Here is a 13,636-nt window from a genome sequence, read left to right as displayed (position 1 = left end):
TAGTTTCTTTTCTGTATAAGGTCTTTTCATCTTCTCTATGTTCTCCAGGGTTATGTGTGGACTAGTTGGTTTAATGGTCTGTCTCCCCACTCGATTATGAACTTCCAGTGGATCTTTCTTTCATCTTTGTGTCTCCATTGCTCAGCATGGTGTCAGGGACATAGTAGGCATTCAGTGAAATATTTGTCGAATGCTTATCATGATTCTGGAAAGTGATAGGACTGATTTTCATGTGATGGTTTTGGGTTTTTCTTGTGGCTTTTACAGTTTGACCTCTCACACATGGGTCATACATCAGAGAGTGGAAAAGAGTAAAGGAGTTAAAATTTAAGCCAGAAATGTTTTTCTTTAACTTAGTTTTCATACACAGTAGCTCACTTAGTGGTGAAGAGGAAGGCACACCTTAGTTGCATGCTAGGGAAACCTCAAGCTAACTGCTCTATAATCTGAATATTGTAGCTCCCTTTTTAGCTTCTCCTCTCTTCTCTATTCCAGTCCTCTCTGCTTTTCTTCACTGCTGTCTCCTGTCCTTTTTCCTAGCCTCTTTCTTCCTCTCCAGAATTTAATGTCAAGAGCACAATTTGAGACAAAGCATACCACCTTCAGATTTAAGATGTTCCTTTTTAAGGGTTTTGAAGATAGGATAGAAGGTGTTAAATCTGTTTTTTTAAACGTACAATTTTCTTTCTTGAACAAGCCCACCAAAAGTCCTCAAATTTTCCGATGGAGCCCTTTAGACAGATTTCACAGGAAGTATGACTGTGTATACATTTTGTGTGTATGTCTGTAAAATGTTTATATGTCATATATTAAAATTTGTGTGTATTATATATAGGGCTGTCTACTTACTGACTAAACTGAAGTGATGGGATGGAGATGTTAAATATGTGATTGTTGAATTCTCTCAGAAATTCTTTCTATCAGGTTTTATTGACATTTTTGATAGAAAGTTATATAATTGTAGGTTTGTTGGTAGTTGGAGAAAACACTCACAGCTGTCCTGTCTCTGGGCTCTTGGGAGTACGTAAGTAAATATTTAATGGGTCTTTTCTAGTGTAGCATGAATGCTTAAAATATTAATTGTGGACAGCCAGTCATGTGGTTCCTGGTACCCTTCTATTGAAAATATAACTCGCAGCTGTTCTTTATTTTAGAACACTCTGCCTCAGTTTGTTCCTGGTAATAAAAAGGTGGACTGATTTCTAGTTAAAGATATTTAAAATGTGAACATAACTTAAAATCACAAAAATGTTTAGCCATCTCTGGGGACATTCTTAAATAAGTCACTTATGATCTATTTACATCCTTGGAACATCAGGCGTACATACAGGTTAAGAGACCACCCTTCTTGCATTGTGCTAAAAAGCTTTCATTTTCTGAAGCAGTGAGATGCATTGAGTGGCAGGAGGGTGCTAAGCATTAGAATGAGGCTACGGTTCAGGTGGCACTAGGAGGGTGTTGTATAGGGGAGACACTCTTCTTGCCATCACAGGTAATGCCTCACTAAAGTTTCAAGTCAAACAGTGGTTGTCAGCCTTGGCTGCACCTTAAAATAACCTGTGGAATTTTGAAAACTGCACACCAGACCAAATAAATCAGATTATTCAGGGCTGGAACCTAGGTATCAGTATTTATAAAAGCTTCCCTAGAGGTTTTATTTTAATTTGCATCCAGGATGAGGATCCCTGCAAAGCTTGTATGAGTTGCAGAGATAGTGTATTATATAGCTACTGGCTTCAGTTGGACCTTATCAATTATTATTAACCAGTTGAGAGTCCCTGAATGACACTTAAGGTTTATTCAGTGCTAAATATTCATTGAGCCTTAACCTTGTACTAGATCATTAGTTGCTAGGAATATAAAGATAAATAAGATATGGTTGATAAAATAGTGCAGTCTAGTAGGAGAGAGAAAAATAAATACTTACAAGACAAGGTACACAGAGTATTAAAATAGAAAATAGAGGTGTGTCTAGGTTATTATTGGGAACACAGGTGTAATTAACTCTGAGGTTTGGAATATGGGATGGGGCAGGAGATGACAGGAGAAATGGTCAAGGTTTCACAGAGAAAGTGATCAATTAAGAGTTTACTAGGTAGAAAAATGGAAGAGGAAGTTGTGTGTGTGTGTGTGTGTGTGTGTGTGTGTGTGTGTGTGTGTGTGTGTGTTAAAGGTATGACATTGCAAAGATGTGAAGAAATTTAAGGAATATGTGTTAAGGGGTTGGTTGTAGAGGAAGATGCCTATGAGATATTTGCAGGTTATACAGCTAGATAGATCAGAGTGAAGTGGTGAGTGAAATGCCTTATAAGCAATGTTGAGAATCAAGGGTGTCACAGGGCCAAATGCACATAGATGATAGATCATCTTAAAGAGTGAGGGTAGTCAGGTATGAAGCAGCTTGTAGTGTTGAAGTTACTCATAATCTGGACATCATAAGCCTTGTTTATAGGCATTTAAATAAGAACTTTTAGAAAGAGTTTAAATTAAAACTAAAATAAAATAGAATACTCTTTCAGTCGAGTAAACCTGTAAAATACAACCCGCAAGGACCAGTTGGTAGTACCTTCAATGTGAGAGCCCAGCATAGGATGATAAACAAGGAAAGACTATAAGATAGCATTTCTATAAAAGTACTGTTGAAATATAATTTCAGAGTTGAAGTTGGGCTAGAGCTGTGGCGATGAGAGTATAAGTGAAGAGGTTAATGTGGTAATCTAGGTAAAATGTTCTGGCAAGCCATCAGTGTTAGGTAGCGTACGGTTGTTGGCTACTTTGCTCCTCCTGTTAACTTGCCATCACTGATCATACCTTCTTCCAAACCCCATCTATCATGTTATACTGCACCCCATCCTGACTCACTGTAATTGTCCTAGTCCAGGTTTCTGTGTTGAACAAGTTATTTTTTTTTCTTTTAACAGTTGTTTGTTTTTCCATTAGTATAACTCTCTAGATGGCAGTATAGGTTTGTAGGTGGATCACTGAGTGAGGAGTTTAAGGCTGGAGGCATTTTATGTTTGTATATATGTGTTTAATTAAATGAAATGGAAAGGTTATCTGCTGAAAGCGAGGGATTCCAGTGTAGAATGAATAGGACATAAAAAGTGGTGAAGGTCACCAAGATGAGTATGACATTCATTTCTTGGTTAAGAAGCTTTTATCTAAGATTTTTTAAAATGAAAATTTAAGTAAAATAACTGATAATCATAATCTTGATGCTTTTCCTAAGAACAAAAGAGAACTTAGGTTTATTAGCTTTCACTACTATATTGTTTTTAATGAAGGTAACTGAGATGATTGGCTATAGTGTTTTAAAAACCACAAATATTATTCATGAGATATAGAGATGCAAAAGTAGTGAATTCATAGATTTAAATTATTTTGAAAGTGCCCTGTTTATGCTTATTTACTTCACGTTAAAGGGGATACTGTGTTAGAAGTATGGTATTAATTTTTGGAGAAGATATGTATGGCGTTTTTCTTTTTAAAATAGTAACCAGTTGTAAATATATCATTTTACTTGGTTTGTCCCTATGAATTAATTTGCTAAAGTATTGTTAGAAAAGAATATGGAGGAAATATTAGTTATGCAAATTAGGTCACATATATAGTCAACATCTATATTCGATAGAGCTTTATTGTAACAGTAACCGCTCTGCGTAATCTAAAGCAGATGACATTTTTGCCCATTTAAAGGCAAAATGAAACTTTATTAAATTGATTTAAGATGAATTGTGTTTTAACTTTTTTTCTGTTTGGCAGGCAACCAGATAAACTGGTGGTAGTTTGGACAAGAAGAAGCCGAAGGAAGTCTTCTAAGGTTAGTGTATTTTCTAAATTTCTTACCTAAATATTGAATTCAAATTAGCAAACTGATCTGGTTCTAGTGTAGAATATTTTAAAACATTACTTGATGTTTCTTTTTTTTTTCTTGATTATCTACTGAAAATGGATTGATCAAATGCAGTAATCTTTTAACTGCTTGTTCTTAAAATGGAAGCCAGATTCCTGAGTTATGATCTTGGATTTGGTAATTGCTATGGTTTGAATGTGGCCTCTCCAAAAATCAGGTGTTATCAATGTAATCGTATAGGTTGGTGCAAAAATAATTGCGGTTTTGCCTTAAAAGTAATAGCAAAACTGCAGTTACTTTTGCACCAACCTAATATAAGAAGGTGGGGCCTTTAATAAGTGATTAGGGTAAGGACTTCTCTCTTATGAGTTGAATTAGGCATCCTTATAAAAGGGTTTGACAGAGGGAGTTTGTTTCCTTTTTGCTCTTCTGCCTTCTGCCACATGAGGATGCACTAAGAAGGCCCTCACCAGATGCTGATGCCTTGATCTTGAACTTCCTAGCCCTTAGAATTGTGAGAAAATAGATTTCTGCTCATTACTCAGTCTGTGGCATATTGTTACAGCAACAAAAATGGACTGACCTGAACAACATAATAGTTACCTAATTTCAATGTACTACAGTGTTAAGAACTAATGATTAAACAAATGCCACTTACAAAATTGTGCCTGAGATTAATTTGTTTAGATTACAAGATGCCAAAGTTAGGGCCCACTTAAGGAGTTACAAGTTATCGAAGTCTGTTGCTGGGTTGCAGAAGAGGAGTTGGATTTTTCAAAGGTTTTAATTTCTTTTTGTACTGATACTTTCGTTTGTGGGGAATGGAACAGAATTTTATAATGTTCAATAACAGTTCCACAGATACTTTAAAAATTCTATCCTGGCCAGATTCTGTCCTCATGCCTGTAATCCTGGCACTTTGGGGGGCCAAGGCAAGGGGATCACTTGAGGGTAGGAATTTAAGACCAGCCTGGGAAACACAGTGAGACCCTGTCTCTACAAAAACAAAAACAAAAACAAGTTAGCCAAATGTGGTGATGCATCAGCTACTCAAGAGGTTGAGGTGGGAGGATCGCCTGAGCCCAGAAGTTTGAGGCTTTAGTGAGCTAGGACTATGCCATTGCCCTCCAGCCTGGATGACAGAGTGAGACTGTATCTCTAAAAAACAAACAAAATTCTGTTCTATAAATAAATATGAGTATATTTTTTATTAGTATACAATGACCACAAAAATGTTAATTGAGGTTGGTTTTTCTACAAGTAGACCTGTATAAAGAAAACTTTATTAGTTTTAATTGAAATTCTACAATTTTCTAAATTAAAAATTTTTTTATTTTTATTGAGCTAAAACTTACATATGTATAATACATATCTTAATTTTATAATTATAAAATTTTTATAATTACGTTATATGAGCTAAAACTTACATATGTGTAATATACATCTTAATTATAAAATTATATATTAAAATAATTTATATATTTATAAAACAATTTTATAATTAAGATCTATGTATTATTCATATGTAAATTTCGATAATTAAGATCTGTGTATTACACATAATGAGCTTTGATCAATATATATGTTTGTATAATTACCTCTTCTGTAAAGATATAGATGTTTTCATCACATTTTTCTTTTGTTCCTCTTCTAGCCAGTTCCCAACCCTCAAAGGTGATCACTGTTTTGATTTACTGTCACCATAGGCTGGTGTTGCTTATTTTTGAATTTCATGTAAAATAGTACAGTAGTACAGTCAGGCTTCTTTTGCTCAATGTAATGTTTTTGAGATTGATTCATGCTGTTTTGTGTTTTGGTAGTTTGTTTATTGCTAAGTAGTATTCCACCAAGTGAATATACTACAATTTGATTATCTCTTCCTCTGTTGATGAACTTTTGTGGTTTTTTCCCCTGTTTTTTTACTCTTGTGAATAAAGCTGCTATGGACATTATTGTACAAGTATCTTTGAGGAAAAGATATCTTGGGCATATCCCAAGGAAAGGCATAACCTGGTAACAGGGTAGGTTCATTTTTAACTTAAAAGAAATTGCTGGCTGGGATCAGTGGCTCACCCCTGTAATCCCAGCACTTTGGGAGGCCGAGGCAGGTGGATTGCCTGAGGTCAGGAGTTTGGGACTAGCCTGACCAACATAGTGAAACCCCATCTCTACTAAAAATACAAAAAATAAGCTGGGCGTGGTGGTGGGCGCCTGTAATCCCAGCTGCTTGGGAGGCTGAGGTAGGAGAATCACTTGAACCCGGGAGGTGGAGGTTGCAGTGAGCCGAGACTGCGCCATTGCACTTCAGCCTGGGCAACAAGAGCAAGATTCCGTCTCAAAAAAAAAAAAAGGAAATTGCCAAGCACTTCTACCAGCAATATAGAAAACATTCAGTTGCCTCACATCCTGAGCAGCAGCATCTTTAAAGCATACATTTATAGTTTGGGAGCATTATAATTTGAAAACTTTCTTACCATTAACATATGAGAAAAGGTTCTAAAAGAAATATAGCATCTGTTGGTCAATATAAGCTTTTGTGGAAAGGATCAATATAAGTTTATCCACTAAGTATAATAGGTGAATATAACTAGACCTATGAATTTTAAAAATAGCCTCTAAATTTTTTAGCTCTCAAGCAAAAACAATTTATCTCTTTTAATAATTAGCTTGAATGCCACATTCAGGGTTTGAAAAAAAATTAGATAGCAATTATTTCTTAAGAGAAAATGATGAAACATAATTAAATACATTAGATTATAGGTCAATTAAGAATACCCTGGCCAGGTGCAGTGGTTCATGCCTGTAATTCCAGCCCTTTGGGAGGCTGAGACAGGTAGATCACTGGAGCCCAGGAGTTCAAAACCAGCCTGGGTGAAATGGTGAAACCCCTTCTACAGAAAACAAAAAAAACCTATATTTGATGTTTGATATGCTTTTTTATTTCATTGCCTCTAAATTGAAAAGATTGAAAGTCAAATAACTTCTCTGTTGGGTCTAGATTCTTTTTTATATTGTTTTAAACATGGTTTGAATCCAGAATGTAAACATATGAGGCTACAGGTTAATTTTATCAGAATATAATATTTTCTAGAAGAAATTACTTCTTATTGGATAAATTTTCCATTTGTAATGCTCCTAATATTTTAAAATCTTTCCTGAATACATAGAATAATTGTGCTTGCTCTTGAAATATAGATGTACTTCTCGTGAAGAGTTAGCATGATGCAGTATGTTCATGTATTTCTGAAAATGATGTTTTAGGCTGAGTGTGGTGGTTCATGCCTGTAATCTCAGCACTTGGGGAGGCCAAGGCAGGTGGATCACCTGAGGTCAGGAGTTTGAGACCAGCCTGACCAACATGGTGAAACCCCACCTCTACTACAAATACCAAATTAGCTGGCTGTGGTGGCACATGCTTGTAATCCCAGGTACTCAGGAGGCCAAGGCCGGAGAATACCTTGAACTCGGGTGGTGGAGGTTGCAATGAGCCGAAATTGTGCCATCATACTCCGGCCTGGGCATCAAAAGTGAAACTTTATCTCAAAAAAAAAAAAAAAAAAAAAAAAAGAAAATGCCTTTTAATAAATTGTACATAATAAGCTAAATAGGGAAATAAAAATAATTTCCAGAAACTCTGAAGGAACTGATTATATTATTGTAAAAAGTTAAGCGACTTTAAAAAAAATCTTGAGAACAAGATCAAAGACATTCAGAATTATTGAAAAACAATTGTTTTCAGCTGCTAAGTTAGCTATCAGTTACATTAAATCTAATGACTAGAACGACTTTTTAATTCTGAAAGCTCTTTCTGGTTTCCGATGCTTTTCCTTTAAAATATACATTACTTGCTGTACGAATCGTACTACGTGAGTACCGTTGAACTCACGTAGGAGGAACAAATCTCTGCAACTATTGGTCAGAATATATATATATATATATATATATATATATATATATATATATATATATAGTTTAAGATAGGATCTTACTCATTGCCCAGGCTAGAGTGCAGCGGTATGATCACAGCACTGCAGCTTCGACCTCCCTGGGCTCAGGTGATCCTCCAGCCTCAGCTTCCCAGTCAGCTCAGGAGACATGCACCATCATGCTCGACTAATTTTTTTTTTTTTTTTTTTTTTTGCAGAGATGGGGTGTATGGGGACCAGAATAATGTATCCTAATTTCTTCTACTATTAGCTCTACTAAGATATTGGGAAATGATTAAATAATCTGCCCTTCCTAACTATACTAAGGAGCCAAATGGCTGTACATGTATTCCAGTTCCTACTTAATTTGCAGGGAAATCCTTTCCATTACTCAGAATGAAAACTGATTGGGGTTCTCATAGTGCTGATGTTTGCCAGCATGGTGTACTTGTTCTTTTTTTTTGAGATGAAGTCTTGCTCTGTTGCCTAGGCTGGAGTGCAGTGGAGTGATCTTGGCTCACTGTAACCTCTACCTCCTGGGTTCAAGCGATTCTCCTTCCTCAGCCTCCCAAGTAGCTGGGATTAACAGGCACCCACCGTCATGACTGGCTGATTTTTGTATTTTTAGTGGAGGCAGGGTTTCACCATGTTGGCTAGACTGGGTCTCAAACTCAAGTGATCCACCTGACTCAGCCTCCCAAAGTGCTGGAATTATAATTGTGAGCCACCGTGCCTGGCCAGTGGTGTGCTTTTTCCTGTATCAACCTCTTAAAAACCTAAATTAATGTCTCTGTGGGTTAGTACAATTAGATGTTTATTGCCATAACTGTTTCTAGTTACGGTACTAGACTTGTCATTCTTTTTCTCGCTTCAGATTCTTAAATTACCACGGTTTGAGGTAGAAGTTGTAGTAAATTCTTAGAAAATAGTAACACTATTTTTCTGTCATGTTTGCCACTTTGTATGTCCTTGGTTTCTTCTCTGGTAAAGCTTACTGATTCTCTGTTTTCTACTAGTACAGTTGTCCCTAGGTATACATGGGGGATTGGTTCTAGGACCCCTGTATATACTGAAATCTGCATGTAAAGTCCTGAAGTTGACCTTGTGGACCTTGCCTATATGAAGAGTCTGGCCTCCACATATGCAGGTTTTGCATCTTCCACACACTGTTTTTGATCTGCATTTGGTTGAAAAAAATCTGCATATAAGTGGAACTGTGCAGTTCAAACCTGTGTTGTTCAGTCAATTATATATAATAATTACCTAAATGATAGAAAGCTGGCCCTGACTGTACTCATTGTCAGCTATTTAGCTAGACTAATTGATACTGTTATAGTGTCTTAGCCAGGTTGTACAGCTCCAGAAGGAATATCAAAAAACCAGAACTCGGTTGGGCCTTTTTGTTGGAAGAGTTGCTGGATAGAATGGTTAAGAAAGTAGCAGTATACTAGCAACTTTGGAACTATGTCTTGACATAAGTGTACTTATGTCTCCTTTTATTAATCATAATAAAAAGATTTTAGTTTGTTAAACAGATTGTATTTTTGTTTGTTCAGCAGTTGTCTAATTACTATTCCCTGATCCAAAACTGAGGATTTAGAGGATAAAGCTTTTTTTTTTTTCTGAGGAAATTATCTGAAACTACCATCTCCTAACTGCCCTGTTGTTAGAAGTTCTCCATATTCTCTGTTTTTCTGACTTTTGATCTCTGTGTCAAACACAGAAATATTAAGTCCTAAGGGATAGAAGAGTATTTTCTTGACTACTGTGTGAATATAGAGCAGTGCATGATATGGGTTAGGTGAAGAACTCTGAGTCACAGAGTCTGGGTTCTCCTCCTGGTTACTAGTATGAGTTCATGTAAACCATTTATTTACTCTTTGCTTGCTTCAGTTTCCTTATCCAGATTTGAATTAGATCTAAGGATATCTTCAGGTCTGAAAATCTGATGGGTATTTTTTCATTGAGAATTTTATAAATATCCTGTCTTTTCTGCTGTGGATGATTAGAAAGGTTCAGTGATTATACTCTTTTTCTTATGTTTTTATTGCATAGGGAAACTATGAAAATTTAATTATGGGAAGCTTGAAGAGACCAGAAAAATATCTTGATTAACCATAGGAGTTGAGGTTGTTACAGTTTTCAGAATCAAGTATGTAGAGTGGAGTTTTGATTGATTATCTAGGTTGCACAGAAATTTACTTTTCAAAATGGAGATTGTTTACTTTGTGGAGTTTTTGTTTCAGGTCTCTCAACAGACGTGGAAATAGGCAGGGGACTAGAGGAATCTCTGGAGAGATGTTTTTTAATCAAGAAAACTTTGCCCTGTACCTTTCACTATGGAATGCTAAGTCTCGTGATGAGTCTCTACCTCTGTCTCTGTACCTGAAGTTTGGTGATAGGGTGGCAATAGAAACAGAATAGAGGGATAATTATTGATAATTCATAGGTTGGATTTGGTGTACACTGTTAAACTGGTATCTTCTGCTGGCATTTTAACTAGTAAGATGTGATAAGATTCGTATGGACCTAAGTTTACCTAATCTTGATCTCTTCTCAGTTCCTTGACCCAGGTTCAAATCCAAATTCTGCTCTTACTTTCTGTGTGATCTTGGGCAAGTTTGTCCCTCAGTTTCCCAATCTGTTAAATCTGCTGCCTGACTTGCATCTGCACTCATATGCTCTAACTTCTTTTTCTGTCATTGTGGAAGAATGGTCTATGCTGCCAGGAAAGATCAGTCCGTCTCATCGTATACTGTTGAGGACATTACTCTAGCAATTCTCCCTTCTCTTTTCTGCATCATTAAATTTTCCCTCTCAACGGAATATTTCCCATCAGCATAAATATTTTTCTCTTCTTAAAATTCTCTTCTGCCACTATTTTCCCCTCTAGTGCCAACCTGTTTCTTTTCCTTTCAGCAAAACACCTCAAAGGAGTTGAGTATATTTGCTCTCTTCAATTTCTTTCCTCTCATTCTTTATTAAATTCATTCCAGTCAGGTCTTTGTTCTCATCACTTTACTGAAACTGCTCTTGTAAAGTTATTAATGGCTTCTCGACCTCTTACTCCTGGGCTGAAGCTATTCTCCCACCTCAGACTCCTGAGTAGCTGGGATTCCAGGGATCAGCCACTGTACCTGGCCTTATTAATGGCTTCTCCTTTGTTAAACCCAGTGACCATTTTTCAGGCCTCATTCTATTTGACTTGTCATCAACATGTGGCACAGGTGATTGTTCTCTTCTTGAAACATTCTTATCACTATACTTCCAGGATACCACACACTTCTTTTGCCTCAGCTGATGGGCCTCAGCTGATGGGCCTTTGCTGGCTTCTTCATTTTCTTGACTTGTTTAACGTTGTGCTCTGAGGCTTAGCCTTTGGATCATTATATACTTTATCTGTACTCACTCCCTCGGTATTATCTGTATTCTTAAACTTTAAAGTATTACCTATTTACATACTATCCTGAAATCTGCAGCTCCAGACACATAATCCACTTGCCTATCTGAGCATCCACCCTTGAATATCTAATAGGCAACTCATATTTAATGCATTTGAAACTGAGCTTCTGAACTTATTTCCCAAACTTGTCCTTCCTACAGTCCTGTCTCCTATCTGTTAATAGTCATTCTTTTCTTCTAGTTACTAAAAGGTAAAAGCCTTAGAATCAGCCTTGGCTACTTTCTCTGTCTTTTACCATCAGACAGCACATCTTGTGGACTTTACCTAGAAAATGTAAAAAGATTCCCAGAATCTGGCCACTTTGTACCACTTTTCTAGCACCCCAAGCCAAGTAACCATCACATCTTCCTTGGATTATTGCAGTAGCTTCTTCTTTTTTTTTTTTTTTAATTGCATTTTAGGTTTTGGGGTACATGTGAACATGCAAGATTGTTGCATAGGTACACACATAGCAGTGTGGTTTGCTGCCTTCCGTCCCCTCACCTGTGTCTGTCATTTCTCCACATGCTATCTCTTGCCACCTCTCCACCCCCCGCCCCTCCCCCATTTCCCCCCAACGGACCCCAGTGTGTAGTGCTCCCCTCCCTGTGTCCATATGTTCTCATTGTTCAACACCCGCCTATGAGTGAGAATATATGGTGTTTGATTTTCTGCTCTTGTGTCAGTTTGCTGAGAATGATGGTTTCCAGGTTCATCCATGTCCCTACAGAGGACGTGAACTCATCGTTTTTGATGGCTGCATAATATTCCATGGTGTATATGTACCACATTTTCCCTATCCAGTCTATCATCGTTGGGCATTTGGGTTGGTTCCAGGTCTCTGCTATTGTAAACAGTGCTGCAATGAACATTCGTGTGCACGTGTCCTTGTAGTAGAATGATTTATAATCCTTTGGATATATACCCAGTAATGGGATTGCTGGATCAAATGGGATTTCTATTTTTAGGTCCTTGAGGAATTGCCACACTGTCTTCCACAATGGTTGAACACTCCCACCAACAGTGTAAAAGTGTTCTTCCTATTTCTCCACATCCTCTCCAGCATCTGTTGTCTCCAGATTTTTTAATGATCGCCATTCTAACTGGTGTGAGATGGGATCTCAATGTGGTTTTGATTTGCATTTCTCTAATGAACAGTGATGCTGAGCATTTTTTCATATGTTTGTTGGTCTCCTGTATGTCTTCTTTTGTAAAGTGTCTGTTCATATCCTTTGCCCACTTTTGAATGGGCTTGTTTGTTTTTTTCTTGTAGATCTGCTTTAGTTCTTTGTAAATTCTGGATATCAGCCCCTTGTCAGATGGGTAGGCTGCAAAAATTTTTTCCCATTCTGTTGGTTGCCGATTCACTCTACTGACTGTTTCTTTTGCCGTGCAGAAGCTGTGGAGTTTGATTAGGTCCCATTTGTCTATTTTGGCTTTTGTTGCCATTGCTTTTGGCGTTTTGGTCATGAAGTCCTTGCCTACACCTATGTCCTGAATGGTTTTGCCTAGATTTTCTTCTAAGGTTTTTATGGTATTAGGTCTGATGTTTAGGTCTTTAATCCATCTGGAGTTAATTTTGGTGTAAGGTGTCAGGAAGGGGTCCTGTTTCTGCTTTCTGCACATGGCTAGCCAGTTTTCCCAACACCATTTATTAAACAGGGAGTCCTTTCCCCATTGCTTGTTTTTGTGAGGTTTGTCGAAGATCAGATGGTTGTAGGTATGTTGTATTTCCTCTGAGGCCTCTGTTCTGTTCCATTGATCTATATCTCTGTTTTGGTACCAGTACCATGCTGTTTTGATTACTGTAGCCTTGTAGTATAGTTTGAAGTCCAGTAGTGTGATGCCTCCTGCTTTGTTCTTTTTGCTTAGAATTGGCTTGGCTATGCGGGCTCTCTTTTGGTTCCATATGAAGTTTAAGGTGTTTTTTTCCAGTTCTGTGAAGAAGGTCATTGGTAGCTTGATTGGAATAGCGTTGAATCTGTAAATTACTTTGGGCAGTATGGCCATTTTCACGATGTTGATTCTTCCTAACCATGAACATGGAATGTTTCTCCATCTGTTCGTATCCTCTCTTATTTTGTTGAGCAATGGCTTGTAGTTCTCCTTGAAGAGGTCCTTTACGTTCCTTGTTAGTTGTATTCCTAGGTACTTTATTCTCTTTGTAGCAATTGTGAATGGCAGTTCGTTCTTGATTTGGCTCTCTTGAAGTCTATTACTGGTGTATAGGAATGCTTGTGATTTTTGCACGTTGATTTTGTATCCTGAGACTTTGCTGAAGTTGTTTATCAGTTTCAGGAGATTTTGGGCTGAGATGATGGGGTCTTCCAGATATACAATCATGTCATCTGCAAATAGAGACAATTTGATTTCCTCCTTTCCAATTTGGATACCCTTTATTTCTTTTTCTTGCCT

The 13,636-nt window shown here is 37.2% G+C and overlaps 1 protein-coding gene across 15 annotated transcripts in view; it reads left to right on the top strand.

Moving 5' to 3' along the window:
- EHBP1 (EH domain binding protein 1) overlaps nucleotides 1-13,636 on the top strand; it is a 560,843-nt gene that overhangs the window by 280,453 nt on the left and 266,754 nt on the right. For all 15 annotated transcript variants that reach the window (XM_074399272.1, XM_074399282.1, XM_074399294.1 and 12 more), the window contains one exon: nucleotides 3,763-3,820. In XM_074399272.1, coding sequence (XP_074255373.1) covers nucleotides 3,763-3,820 — 58 coding nt within the window. The remainder of the gene's footprint in view (nucleotides 1-3,762; nucleotides 3,821-13,636) is intronic.

Source organism: Saimiri boliviensis, chromosome 1, assembly GCF_048565385.1.
Source record: "Saimiri boliviensis isolate mSaiBol1 chromosome 1, mSaiBol1.pri, whole genome shotgun sequence".
Lineage (NCBI taxonomy): Eukaryota > Metazoa > Chordata > Mammalia > Primates > Cebidae > Saimiri > Saimiri boliviensis.
Note: the sequence above shows the minus strand (reverse complement) of the source record. Positions and strands in the feature narration are given on the sequence as shown.